The 14,776-nt window shown below is 37.4% G+C and overlaps 2 protein-coding genes across 2 annotated transcripts in view; both read left to right on the top strand.

The window, feature by feature from the left end:
* Positions 1-555: 555 nt before the first annotated feature.
* Positions 556-1,646, top strand: LOC103519851. Its single transcript, XM_026831177.1, has 2 exons — positions 556-1,332; positions 1,449-1,646. Exons 1-2 carry the CDS (start codon positions 733-735, stop codon positions 1,644-1,646), a joined length of 798 nt encoding a protein of 265 aa, XP_026686978.1. The 5' UTR covers positions 556-732.
* A 6,156-nt stretch (positions 1,647-7,802) lies between these two features.
* Positions 7,803-14,776, top strand: part of LOC113471771 (calcium/calmodulin-dependent protein kinase type II subunit delta-like) — a gene marked incomplete at its 3' end in the record, with an annotated part of 14,298 nt that continues 7,324 nt past the window's right edge. The window contains exon 1 of the mRNA XM_026831176.1: positions 7,803-8,298. Coding sequence (XP_026686977.1) covers positions 8,133-8,298 — 166 coding nt within the window. The remainder of the gene's footprint in view (positions 8,299-14,776) is intronic.

Below are 14,776 nucleotides of genomic sequence, written 5' to 3' on the forward strand. Positions count from 1 at the left end.
CCAATGTGTTTTTTTTTTTACATATTTTATTTGTTTTTTTAGTTGAAATAAATTTTACATTCGACATGCGGTGTTTGAGCTCGCGATTCATATGAAATGAAAGAAGAAGAAGAAGAAGAAGAAGAAGAAGGAGAAGAAGAAGATGAACTAAAGAAGAAAGAAACAGAAGAAGATAACAAACAAACATACTCGTACGACTTTTGTAACTCGAATAACGTGTCCACTGGACATGACACTCATTACGTGTACATACGAGTATTTTCTGTTACACCCTGTATAATTGTCACGTTGCAATTTTAATATTGAATAACACTGTATTTCATTACCCCTGTAGACATCCTGTGTAACTTAGTACTGTTCTGTAATGTACATAGGTAGCCTAATGCTTTTTACGAAGTCCATGCCATCCAGAATCCAATAGGTCTACAAGTCTACCGAGATGAGAGGCAAACGCATATATCTGTGATAACTAGTGTCCCCATTCTAAATTTAGTAAACCAAAAACTAGAAGTTTTTCTTTCTTTGTAAAGTTTTTTAAAAGATTTTTTCTTCTTTTAACACTGAATATTTTGCTATATCATTAATATTTTTAATTAATTTTTAAAATAAATTACTCAGTGCTCATCGTCTCTTCTCTAGTACATAAAATCTTACCGGAGGCTGTTGCTGACAAGGTGCACAACGCTTACTCCATATTTTTTTCTTTAACTCAGCCGCGATTAAAATTTCATCATGATTTGCTCTAAATGCAACACTAACATCTTCTCCGAAGATTTACTAACGTGTTGCTTCTGCAAGGCAAATTTTCATTTTGCCTGTGGTGGTCAAACGGAACGAAACTTCCGCAACATGAAAGAAGTTAACAAAGCTCACTATAAATGCTTTGACTGCAAGTTCAAGACATCTCCTCCAAAGCAACAACCTGGTTCCGACCTTGCATCTGGGATCCATCCAGCCACCATTCAAATGGCTAGCACCCAACAGATTGAAGCAACGGGATTAATGAATAAAGCTTATTTTGAAGAGAGGTTCAAGGAAATGATTCAGTCCATGAGTAATAACAAGGAGGAGTTGATTCACGTGTTGCAAGAGAAGATTATGGAGTTGGAGAGAAAAATAGAGCAACGAGACGAGAAGATACAAAACCTAGAAGAAAGGCTGGAACTCCTGGAAAACAGATCCAGAATATGTAATATAGAGGTCCGTGGTATGCCGGAAACTAAAAACGAGGACGTAGTCAAGGTGATAGAGGAGATAGGAAGAACTATCGGTGTGTCGAACATTGAGCCAGGAGACATTCAAGTGGCTCACCGTGTGGACTCAAGAAACCAGGCGGAAAGAGTGAGGACGTAGTCAAGGTGATAGAGGAAATAGGAAGAACTATCGGTGTGTCGAACATTGAGCCAGGAGACATTCAAGTGGCTCACCGTGTGGACTCAAGAAACCAGGCGGAAAGAGGAAAAAGACCCATCATAGCACACTTGAGATCTCGATATCTTAGAAACATATGGATTCAGAAATACAGAGAATACAGGAAAACCAAAGCAAATCGTTCTCAAACTCCTGCAAACCTAACAGCCAAGGATGTCAACGGTCAACTCCCAGATGTCAACATTAGTAAAATTCAAAACATCAGTAAAAAATGATACAAAAATAGAATAGAAGAGAATAGAATGGAGTAGAAAAAAAATACCCTAGCCGGTCATAACAAAAGATTTTTATCTATTTGTTGGACATTAAGAAGAAGCCACTCCAATCCCAGTAATTTTACACACCATCCAGCAAACTCAGCAAATAATTACCACTTGTCTTATTAATACCTATCTAAGTATATCAGTAAATTCAAAACATCAGTAAAAAAAAAAAACATACAAAAATAAAATGGAATGGAGTAGAAAAAAATTACCACGCCAGTCATAACAAGGTTTTGTTTTTGCCGAAAGTCAAGTCTGATCTGGGTCATGTGTGACTGTTTTAAAATGCGTTCATTATGGGAGCATTGCCTCAAAAGAGCACCACGAAGGAGGTGTTTTATTTATGCAAAAGTTCTTCTTGTTGTTCTTTTTGTTGTTGTTGAAGTTTACAAATGTAAAAGAATTAGTCATTAGTTATTTATTTTATTCCAGTACTTACTTAGACTACTTTAGACCCTTTATTGGTTAAATAATTCAATGTACACAAATACAAGATATTACAAACAAAGACCGAAATTTGTTGTTGTTGTTGTTGTTGTTGTTGTTGTTGTTGTTGTTGTTGAAGTTTACAAATGTAAAAGAATTGGTCATTAGTTATTTATTTTATTTCAGTACTTACTTAGACTACTTTAGACCCTTTATTGGTTAAATAATTCAATGTACACAAATACAAGATATTACAAACAAAGACCGAAATTATTGCCTCGGGCAATCTCGACCATTCAACCCTGGGTCATTTTCTTAAAATTTCCTTCATAAACCTAAAACAAACAGAGTCTGTGACACAACACATCTCTATTTAAACCCATTCATTTCAAGTTAAGTTTATTTAACACATGTCACTGTACCAGTTACTGTCCCTTCATTTCTAATTTTAAATCGAAATTAAGTAACAAAGTTACAGAGTCTTCCATCATAATGTTAACATGTCATTGTAAAAAATTAAAACAGCTAGAAAAAAAAAATCGCACTGTCACTAGCCTCACTACATTTCTACACACGGTTTTAGACCAAACTATTTTCTAGTCCAAAGAAAGAGGAACTGTTAGGTTTTTGTTTGAAGAAGAGAAGGAGATAGGTTGTGAGATATACCTACACACTTTCTTTCAGAACCAGTTTGAGCGCTATGGCCTGCAACAATAGGGTTCATCAGATGCAGGCAAAATGCAAATATGCAAACGATTCAAATAGGTTTCGTCTTGCAGAAGGTCCAGGGTTCGATTCCCGCCCGGCGCGGATTTTATCAGATTCCCTTGGGCAATAATTTCGTCCTTTACTTGTAATACTGTGTATTTTGCATACATGTAAATATAAACAATAAAAAATTCTCAATATTAATAAACTAATAATATTTAAAAAAAAAAAAAAAAATGTAAATGCAGTTTCTTTGTGTTATTATGTCACTGGTTCGTCTTGCAGAAGGTCCCGGGTTCGATTCCCGTTCTGCGCGTGTTTTATCAGGGTTGACTGGTAGAGATTGTCTTAGGGAATAATTTCGCCCTTTTCTCGTAAAGCTGTGTATTTTGTGTACACACATGTAATTATAATAAAGAGTTCCGTTCCCGATATCAATAATAACCTTAAACAGATAAGGTTTGTCCTCAGAACAGCTGGCTTTCTTCTAGATTCTATCCTGTCTTCCTCCTTTCTTCGGTTTAGGGACGATAATACTAATGTGAAAGCCTACTTAAAACTCCATTATCATTTCGTCAAAATATCGAAAAAATTGACGATAAAATTCCTGAGTTGGGATCGACTCCGCGCCTTCCTCCTTACCAAGCTAGCGCCTTGACCAATACGTCACCGAGGTAGGTAGGTAGTTCCTCATAAAATTACCAAAATATGCTATTGCTATTACCTGCCTTATGCCTTATTGCCTATTGAGTGGATTCGTCAAGAGGTTAGAAGGATAATATCCAAATAGAAGGATAAATATCTATAATTCGATACAGCCCGATCATAAAAAAAAGAGGAAGGTCTATTTAACAATTAAGACAATACCTCATAATTATTATTGTAATAATAAATTGTAATGAATCAATAAAATACACTTATAAAACTTATAAAATTACCAAAATGTGTTATTGCCTATTGAACGGATATAATCATCAATTCATCATCAGGTTAGAAGGATAATATCCAAATAGAAGGATAAATATCTATAATTCGATACAGCCCGATCATAAAAAAAGAGGAAGGTCTATTTAACAATTAAGACAATACCTCATAATTATTATTGTAATAATAAATTGTAATGAATCAATAAAATACAAATCAGTTTCGATTCGATCAATTTTACTTCATTTTCATTGTACATGTTCTGGTTAACCCGTTTCAGTCTGAGCATCAAGCAGATAATGGGAAGTAATGACTTCAAACCACATAGAACCAAGAACAAAATGCTCTATAGGTACTCTTTACTCCACTCTGGGTAATTATTCAGAACCAAAACATGAAAAAGAAAGCTCCTTTTTGTGTTTAACCTAACCCTGTAATAACACTGGTCACAGCCTAAATTTTGAAAGCTTTTTTGTGTGTAACCTAACCCTATAATAACACTAATCACTGCTCATTTCTTTTGTAGCAATTTCCATTGACGTGACTTGTGAGCAAGTACCCTCCACTCTGTTTATGTTTATAGTCTATGAAGTGTTTTTTCCAAACATCCTTTTGCATGACTAGCCACTTCTAAACTCAGGTTGTCACACAAAAACCTGTTGTGGTACAGGAACACAACACTGGACAACTCAAAAATAATGTCAATTCAGCAAACAGATAAGCTACTCAGCGAGAGTATTATCTTTTAATCCTATTATGACATTGGATAGTGATAAAAAAAAAAGTAAAAAATAACATGGAGTGATAAGAAATTTTACAGCACAACATTTTTGAAGTACCTACCTACCTGGAAGTATCTGCCTATTGCCTATGGAGAGGTTTTCAAGGGAACCAATGACGTTGTGGTTCCTAAGTAAGGAGGGTTTAAAATTTACCTTTGTCGTGGGTGAATTGAAGAAAGTTTATCAAAAACACACGAACACTTTTTTATTAACTTCAAACTTTCAACACATTTCCGTGAACTACAAATACAAAGTAGGTACAAAAAGTTAGAAGAGAAAGAGAAGAGAAATCAAAAAATCCTATCAAAACAAAAACACCCAATTTTAATCGAATAGTTCCGATTTTTTCCGCTGGTGGCAGCACTGCACGGAACGTTTCGCACGGAGGTGACGAACGGACGATTTTGATATATTTTTGTAAAAACTTCTTGATTTCTCCTTTCAAATATTCAAATAAGATAACAAATTTACATATTTTCATTTCAAATTTTGTGTTATTGTAGAATTAAATTAGGTAATTTTAAATTAATATTTTTGCATTTTCTACATTTTTGGCTTCACTTTGTCATGAGTCGACTCAAGTCCATCACTTTAGAAACTCCTTGGTTCAATCAGCTGATTTTTGAGCTCGTTGTTTGTTTTTGATTTTTCGCCTGTTCCAAAGATTTTTTGGATCTGGCACAGGGGAGCGTGTTGAGGACGAGATTTTTGTGGGAATTTTGCTATAAATCCCACCATTAAAAAAAATACCCTTCCGAGACTCAAGTATGATAGACTCACTCGTCCTTCCCAGGTAAGTGAACTTAGATTACAAATCGTCTTCTTTTCCCTAGCCTTTTCCTACTCTAATAGGGCCAATGTTTCCTTCAAAGCAGCCCTATAGTGCACCGCATGCCCTGTTAATTTTTTTCTCAAGGCTTTGTTCACACTATCTTTCCAATATTTCTTTGAGTGGATTTTATCCTAAACAGATAGAGTTTGTTCTAGGAATGGTTCCTTGTCTCTTCGCTTTTGGAATAATAATAATAATAATAATAATAATAATAATAATAATAATAGGAAAAGAGACTAAATAATATACATTAATATACATATGATGTTATGAAGAAAGGGTTGGATAAAAAAGAAATAGCCAGCAGTAAGTGATACTGATGTCTGTACACATTAAACCACTAGCTGAATTCCGTCGCTTCGCTCCGGAATCCCGCTAGTTCATCCCGAGGCATGGCCAAACTTGTAGAAAAGGCATGGCCGAACTTGTAAAAATTAATAAAAAAATACGGTCGTGCTGAGCGCTCCCTACTAGCTGCATAGTTATCAAACTAAAAACATAAACGAAACTCAAAATGTTGGTCGAGAGCGGAACATTTCTCTCCCGCAGTCTCTGCACTCTGTGTATTTCTTATGGTGGAGATTTTAGCGATCAAAAATTGATCATATCTCAGGATTGGTTTAGATTTTCGCAAAATCCTTTCCTATTGCACACCTGGACCATAAAAGGAATATTCCTACCAAATTTCAACTTTCTAGGTGTTGTGGTTCTGGAGATAGAGCGATCAGTGTGTGAAATATGAAATGTGAATGAGTGAATGGATCTTGTTCTTATAATATAAGAAGATAAGAAGTCCAAGGTCGGAAGCCATCGGAATCGGTTCCCTTTCCGAAAGAGAAGTATATATATATAGGTACAACTAAAATTCCTGTCCAGCCCATTTTCACCAGAAATGTATCACGTTTAATTTGAACAGAATTAAGCAGAAAGGAAACCATGAAACCATCCATTTGGGGATCTCCTTATGGATTGTTCCTTTCTGCGTAATGCTCTCCATTTACGAGTACATAATTATGGGTATGCTCAATTGTTCTTGTGATAGTACTGTAAAGTACCTGATATATGGTATGGTAATATGGTACGTCTGATTGAAGCATATAATATTCAAATGTGCTACGTGAATCGTAAGTAGCACAATTCACGTCTCCATGCTTTTTACGTGACTAGCGTGCATCTCGTGATGATAATTTAGTGCACCAGTTAAAAAGTACGTGACCTATTCTTTTCTTGACCTAGACCATTTCCTTTCTTCTTCTTCTTCTTCTTCTTCTTCTTCTTCTTCTTCTTCTTCTTCTTCTACTTCTTGTTCTTGTTCTTCTTCTTCTTTTTCCTACTCTATTTTTGTGCCCTCTTCCCTCTCATCTGCCCCATTCTACCATTCCATTTTTTTCCCAATAAGTATAGGTACAAAGTATAAGTATTGAATAGGTAATTAGGTACTAGGTACTTTACTTACAGATGATACTTATACTATGTTTGTGATGACGATAATAATTTAGTGCACAGTACAAAAGTACGTGACTGATCTATTCTCTGTTCTGTTTTCTTGACCTACACCATTTTTCCTTATTTTGTTACCTACTAACTGTCGTGTATTTTTTCCTCTTCTAGTTTTAAGAACATAGATATGTTTCCCGTTGTTAGGAAGAACAAGAAGAAGAAGAAGAAGGAGGAGGAGGAGAAGAAGAACAAGAACAAGGAGGAGGAAGAGAAGGAAAAGGAGCAGAACAAAGAGGAGAAGAAGAAGTAGTAGAAGAAGGAGGAGAAGAAGAAGGAGAAGAAGAAGGAGGAGAAGAGGAAGGAGAAGAAGAAGGAAGAGAAGAAGAAGAAGAAGAAGAAGGAAGAGAAGAAGGAAAAGAAAGAGGAGGAGGAGGAGGAGAGAAGGAGGAGGAGAGGTATAAGAAGAAGAAAAACAAACGTACGACTTTTGTAACTCGAAAAACGTGTCTACTGGACATGACACTCATTACGTGTGCATACGAGTATTTTCTGTTACACCCTGTATACTTAATTGTCACGTTACAACTTTAATTGAATAACACTATATTTCATTCCCCTGTAGACATCCTGTGTAACGTATGTAGTTCTCTTCTGTAATGTAGATAGCCTTATGCTTTTTACACTTTCAAGTCAATTATGCAGTAAATCAGTATCCGTTAGGTCTACAATCTCCATGCCATCTAGTATCCAATAAGTCTTAAAACTTCAGCGAGATGAGAGGCAAACGTATCTGTGATAACTTTTGTAGAATTTCTAAATTTCTTGGAAAAAATTATCTTACTGTAACGATCCATGAAGTTTTTGTAGAACTTGAATTCCTGGAAAATTGATCTGCTTTTTAAACTTTTCAGGATGAAAAAAAAAACTTCCAAATAAACGTTGAGTTCTTTTCAGTAAAAAAAAAAAAAAAAACTTTTTCAATCAGTTATGATTTTTTTTCTCCGCCAAATGTACCGGGAAGTGCGCGAACGCCAAGAGTTGGAAACACTATAACGCCCGGCCTTTAGGGTAAAGAAAATATGTACCTATACTTCAGTCAGTGTAGCTATTAGCTAAGGAAGAACAACCCTAAAGCTAACCAAAGTGGAAATTTTCTTAGTACTTGCTTTCCTTTCCGTGAGACAGGCATGGCACCTGACGTCCGTGAAACAGGCATCTCACGTAGTTCATCAACGAAACCGCGTAAACCAGAACCACCATTTTGGTTTCAGAGAAAGAAAAAATCACCTAATATTGACCCTCTATTCTTCATTTCAAGGTGGTAGCATGGGCGGCGGCAGTCTAGGCGGCTCGCTAGGGGGCGGTAGTGTCGGCCCGTCAAGTCCGATGGCTCTCAAGGCCGCCCTGAGTTTCGGCTCGCCCTCAAATTCAAAGAGTGGCCCGACCACCTCCGGGCTAAACTTGAGTTCGGTTCTCTTGCAAGGTGCTCAAGGTATTTCCTTGTGTGAGTGACCCCACTAATGGCCAGCCCCTTGTGGAGGTCCCCTGGGGCGTGGTATCTTACTGTCACTACAAAACGTGATGTCTGTGTCCCCTTGTTGCGTGATATTGTCCCGTCCCATGTGATTACTAACCCACCATGTGTCATGTGTCCGTCATATTATGTTTTGCGTATTCCTGGGAGTTCAGTGTGACGAGCTGACATTTGTTTGACTTACCAATCTTGGACACTCGTTGTTGGAAGCCCAGAAGTTGAGCACACAAAGTTGGAAACTCAGAAGAAGTTACGTACCTCCGGCAGTACAGCCGCAAGAGTTACAAATTTGGTAGTAGAACTTCTTCTGGGTTTTCAACAACGCGACCAAATGTCAAAGCTCAATATTGGTAAACCTCACTAATGTGTACCCTTTCCCTTGTTTGCTGGGTCTATCAAAATATGTCACTCGTATTTGGACTCTTGTTTGCTTGTATATACCCCGAATTCCCGGATAGGTGTCAATATTCCATATATGTATCATTGTGTCTGCTTCTAACTCGTGTTTTCCCGTTTCTAACAACCCTGCCTTTGACCGTAGATTTGTCCGTTTTGTGGGATCCTGGCAATGTGGATTTGTCAAGGATTCCCTATACTGTTATTTTGTGTTCCATATTTCCTATGTGAAGTTCCATATTTTCAGTGTTTCCGAAATTTTGCAGCCGGTTTCCCCATGTGTTGTATGAACCAGTCCAATTAAATTTTAGGTATTTTAGATTTTAGGATATGATTGACTTGACCCCCGCCATGGTAAAGTACAAGTAAGTAAGTAATGTAATTTTATTGTCATTTATGTCGATGAGTTCAAGTTTAATGAAGCTCAAAAAGAGCACCAAATGAACCCATAGTGATCTTGTGAAAGTTATTCCTCTGCATATTATGTTGACTGGAGTACCTTATCTAATTACCTACCACCCTATTGTTTGAATGAGGTTGCATGTTCTCTTACCTCAACAGTTATGAATATGTTTTTGTAGCGAAGGTTTTAACAAGGAAAGGTTTACGTACATGTAAATTACAATTTACAATACATTAACAGGCCGGGTTTTGCATCTAACTCTTGACGTTCAACTCGTCCCGTGAGTCTGATTTTAGACAAATTCCTTCATTTCTACGGAGGGTCCACTGTGGGTCCCCTATTTCTACTGACATGTTTTTGTAGCGAAGGTTTTAACAAGGAAAGGTTTACACCATGTAAATTACAATTGTGCATCTAACTCGTGACGTTCAACTCGTCCCTTGAGTCTGATTTTAGACAAATTCCTTCATTTCTACGGAGGGTCCACTGTGGGTCCCCTATTTCTACTGAGGGTCCACTGTAGGTACGCTTCCCCTACTCATTGGGTACAAGTGTTTAGTGTGTTTTGCCGAGCTAATTAATAGCAAGTGACACAGCTCGTTAACAAATAATAAAGCCTCGTTTACATGATTGGTTTGACATTGAATCGGTATACGGGTTATACCGATCATGGCTTAGTGTTAATGCTCAAGCCATCCGTATTGATGCGGAATAGCACCCAAGATTCCACAGAGAAATTATTATGGAAACGCACCCAAGCATAGAAATTCTAGAATCACATCCAAGATTCCATAGAGAAATTATGGAATCGCACCCCAAGATTCCATAGAGAAATTGTGGAATCTTGGAGAACTATCCTTAATTAGGATAATAAATGGAAAAGAGGCCGAAAAAGGTTAATATAATATATATTTATCAAAAATTTATACGGTTTTCAGTTTTACATCAGTTTTCAGTCATTGTAAGTTGAGGGGGCAAAAACGCCCTATTGTCTTGACAGTTCACCAAGGAGTCAACTAAACAGTAAACACATCATACTACTCACTACTCTTATACTAGACTTGAAAAAAGTCTTTTTTCCCATTTTTCCATTTCGTAAAAATAGATGGGAAAAATTAGGTATAACGACCGAAAAATAATATAGAAAGACACAATTTTATATTAGTCTAACGTAGTTGACATAATGACTAGCGAAATATCCGATATCATGATGTAGAAAAATGTAAGCGCGACCTGATATTGCATGTTAGTAGCGTGTAGTTTTTACCTTTTTATTTTTACCGTCGCGAACTCAATGGCAGGTTTTCCATTCATAGAGAGAGCTGTTTTTGAGGTTTGCATTTCAGTATTTCGCACACCGCAAAAAAAAATCACTTTTTTACTTTCTATTGTACCCGTTTTTACGTGTAAAGAGGGGCGGGAGAAACAAAGGCTCGTAAAAATTTATTGTAAACATTTATATCGTTTTCGTGCTAACACGTAAAAAACGCCGCGTTAGGCGTTAGTTCGGCTGATTGTGGTGTGAAAAATATTATTACCCACAAGGACACGGTTTTTTCATCACGTGACGGTAATATTTATACGCGAAGTATTAGGAATTAGGATAAGTTAGTCAGGGATTGCCAACCCGTCGATCGCGAACTACCGGTAGCTCGCGAGAGGTTTTCCTGTAGCTCGCAGGCAGTCGCACAACTCCTATGGGAACCAAAATTTTACGTCGTAACATCGTAATTTTGGGGTTCCCAGACTAAAGGTAGCTTGCCCAGGGTCTCCTAAGTCATCTGAGTAGCTTACATATCTAGACGACGTAGGTACCCAATAGTGAGAAAATTACCAAATTTTTATCAAATCCACTTTTGAATGGAACACAGATCCAAAGGTACGTACAGGTGCAATTATGGCCACTCATCTGGATACCAAACACGCGCAAGGTTGTTTAACTTCAGTGATCCATTGGGACCTGGTGCATTGAAAGTGGCTAATTTGACTTTTGATTATTAATTATAGTCTTCATAAACACATAAAGAAAGATATCTACATTTTCATATTGATGTCTTGTTTAACTTGGGAACTCAAAACCCCAGCCAGCCTAGTTAGCTTAGTTGGTAGTGCGTCTGCCTTGTAAGCGCTAGGCCGCGGGTTCGATTCCCACCCGGGGCGAATTTTATCCGGTGGTAGAAAATGTAGAGATCCCTTCTGGTGTCAACCTGGGCTAGTGTTCCACTCGAAAGTAACATATCAGTTCAGTTGATTAGCCAAAATCAATTGGATCTCATATGTAATCAATTGGATTGTAGAAGTGTATTTTGTTCGGAATGTTACTGGAATCCAGTGGTGTTTTCACGAGGCCAGTAGCTGGACTTCATCCTGACCTCGTATAATCCAGCCATTACCTCTGACTCTTCTGAGTGCAGTCTTCATCGAGTTCGATTCTTATTAACTCTTCCTATTTTATTCAGGCCAGTCCGTTTGCTTATGGAACGCCTTGTGAATTCGAGCTCATCATACGGTGATAACAATATTCATTCCCCTGTTTGTTTTTGCTATGCTCTGAGTGCAGTCTTCATCGAGTTCGATTCTTATTAACTCTTCCTATATCATTCAGTCCAGTCCGTTTGCTTATGGAACGCCTTGTGAATTCGAGCTCATCATACGGTGATAACAATATTCATTCCCCTGTTTGTTTTTGCTATGCTGGTATAACAGTTATAGCTCCCGCGTTTTGCTATGGTGGTCTAGCTCGTGCCTATATTGGTTCATAGTTCATAATTTTCTCAGTTCTGCTGTCATCTTTCGCGTGTTTTACTTCGTGAAAGTGTTTCCCAGTTGGTATTTCTCGTGTGTAAAACTGTTTCATTTATCCATGACCTGTTTTCACGTGTAGGCTTTTGGTCCTTGGAAGTTCTTTTCCAAGTGCACCACGTATTTTATCCCATTGTATATTACCATCTATTTTGTCGCGTGTTACAATTAACAATAACTTCATAGCATTGTTACAACCAACAGTTTTATCAGCTGTTTCTCGATTAGAATTAATCCAGGGAAGTTTTTTCCATTTGGGCACTGTTCGGAATCCTGTTGTTATTATCTTTGTAGCGTGTACTATGTATTTCATTTGTAGTTCATAGTTTCTCCGCGTGTTGCATCAGAATCGTCATTTGTTTACATGCATTGTTACAACCAACAGTTTTATCAGCTGTTTCTCGATTAGAATTAATCCAGGGAAGTTTTTTTCCACTTGGGCACTGTTCGGAATCCTGTTGTTATCTTTGTAGCGTGTACTATCTATTTCATTTGTAGTTCATAGTTTCTCCGCGTGTTGCATCAGAATCGTCATTTGTTTACATCACGTGTCTGGCGCTAGTGTCGCGGCAACATGAATTGTCTTGTTTGGACATGTGTTTCCGATCCGAATTCGACGAGTTTCGAGTATTCGTCCGTGGTTCAGTGCGATAAACTGGAAGGAGACCAAGGTAAACGAAAAGGCATTTTTAACTTATGTGCCATTTAGATGAGTAACCTTAGTGGTAGAATGATGGACTTTGAATCTGGAGATTGGTGGTTCGAGTCCCAGTCATATCGGTGATTCAAGTTCCAGTAATGGTCTTTGAATTGGAGAACGACATATTTTATTGTTTATTTAGATGAGTGAATGGTTGAAGTATTTATGTTTTTGTAGCGAAGGTTTTAACAAGGAAAGGTTTACGCCATGTAAATTACAATTTACAATACATTAACAGGCCGGCTTTTGCATCTAACTCGTGACGTTCAACTCGTCCCGTGAGTCTGATTTTAGACAAATTCCTTCATTTCTACGGAGGGTCCACTGTGGGTCCCCTATTTCTACTGAGGGTCCACTGTAGGTACGCTTCCCCTACTCATTGGGTACAAGTGTTTAGTGTGTTTTGCCGAGCTAATTAATAGCAAGTGACACAGCTCGTTAACAAATAATAAAGCCTCGTTTACATGATTGGTTTGACATTGAATCGGTATACGGGTTATACCGATCATGGCTTAGTGTTAATGCTCAAGCCATCCGTATTGATGCGGAATAGCACCCAAGATTCCACAGAGAAATTATTATGGAAACGCACCCAAGCATAGAAATTCTAGAATCACATCCAAGATTCCATAGAGAAATTATGGAATCGCACCCCAAGATTCCATAGAGAAATTGTGGAATCTTGGAGAACTATCCTTAATTAGGATAATAAATGGAAAAGAGGCCGAAAAAGGTTAATATAATATATATTTATCAAAAATTTATACGGTTTTCAGTTTTACATCAGTTTTCAGTCATTGTAAGTTGAGGGGGCAAAAACGCCCTATTGTCTTGACAGTTCACCAAGGAGTCAACTAAACAGTAAACACATCATACTACTCACTACTCTTATACTAGACTTGAAAAAAGTCTTTTTTCCCATTTTTCCATTTCGTAAAAATAGATGGGAAAAATTAGGTATAACGACCGAAAAATAATATAGAAAGACACAATTTTATATTAGTCTAACGTAGTTGACATAATGACTAGCGAAATATCCGATATCATGATGTAGAAAAATGTAAGCGCGACCTGATATTGCATGTTAGTAGCGTGTAGTTTTTACCTTTTTATTTTTACCGTCGCGAACTCAATGGCAGGTTTTCCATTCATAGAGAGAGCTGTTTTTGAGGTTTGCATTTCAGTATTTCGCACACCGCAAAAAAAAATCACTTTTTTACTTTCTATTGTACCCGTTTTTACGTGTAAAGAGGGGCGGGAGAAACAAAGGCTCGTAAAAATTTATTGTAAACATTTATATCGTTTTCGTGCTAACACGTAAAAAACGCCGCGTTAGGCGTTAGTTCGGCTGATTGTGGTGTGAAAAATATTATTACCCATAAGAACACGATTTTTTCATCACGTGACGGTAATATTTATACGGGAAGTATTAGGAATTGGTATAAGTCAGGGATTGCCAACCTGTCGATCGCGAACTACCGGTAGCTCGCGAGAGGTTTTCCTGTAGCTCGCAGACAGTCGCACAACTCCTATGGGAACCAAAAATTTACGTCGTTACATCGTAATTTTTGGGTTCCCAGACTAAAGGTAGCTTGCCCAGGGTCTCCTAAGTCATCTGAGTAGCTTACATATCTAGACGACGTACCTAATAGTGAGAAAATTACCAAATTTTTATCAAATCCACTTTTGAATGGAACACAGATCCAAAGGTACGTACAGGTGCAATTATGGCCACTCATCTGGATACCAAACACGCGCAAGGTTGTTTAACTTCAGTGATCCATTGGGACCTGGTGTATTGAAAGTGGCTAATTTGACTTTTGATTATTAATTCATTATAGTCTTCATAAACACATAAAGAAAGATACATTTTCATATTGATGTCTTGTTTAACTTGGGAACTCAAAACCCCATTTCAGCAAACAAATCTAACTTCTGCAAAAACTTCAAAAGAACTCATTGGAACTGAAAAAAGTTCTACTAATGCACAAATAACAAGGAAGACTTTTTTTTTCGGGCAAACTTTGACAACTTTCTACCCAGAACTCTACATCGCATGCTTGCTAAAAGGCCATGTACTCACGGGCCGCCAAATAAAGTAACACTGAAGTATTTATTTATTATTATTATTATTA

Source organism: Diaphorina citri, unplaced genomic scaffold (assembly GCF_000475195.1).
Source record: "Diaphorina citri unplaced genomic scaffold, Diaci psyllid genome assembly version 1.1 scaffold2986, whole genome shotgun sequence".
Lineage (NCBI taxonomy): Eukaryota > Metazoa > Arthropoda > Insecta > Hemiptera > Psyllidae > Diaphorina > Diaphorina citri.

Coding starts and splice junctions, on each gene's coding strand:
- LOC103519851 (XM_026831177.1), top strand. CDS start 733: ATGATTTGCTCTAAATGCAACACTAACATCTTCTCCGAAGATTTACTA. Junction 1,333..1,448: donor GTGTGGACTCAAGAAACCAG/GCGGAAAGAGTG, acceptor TCAAGAAACCAG/GCGGAAAGAGGAAAAAGACC.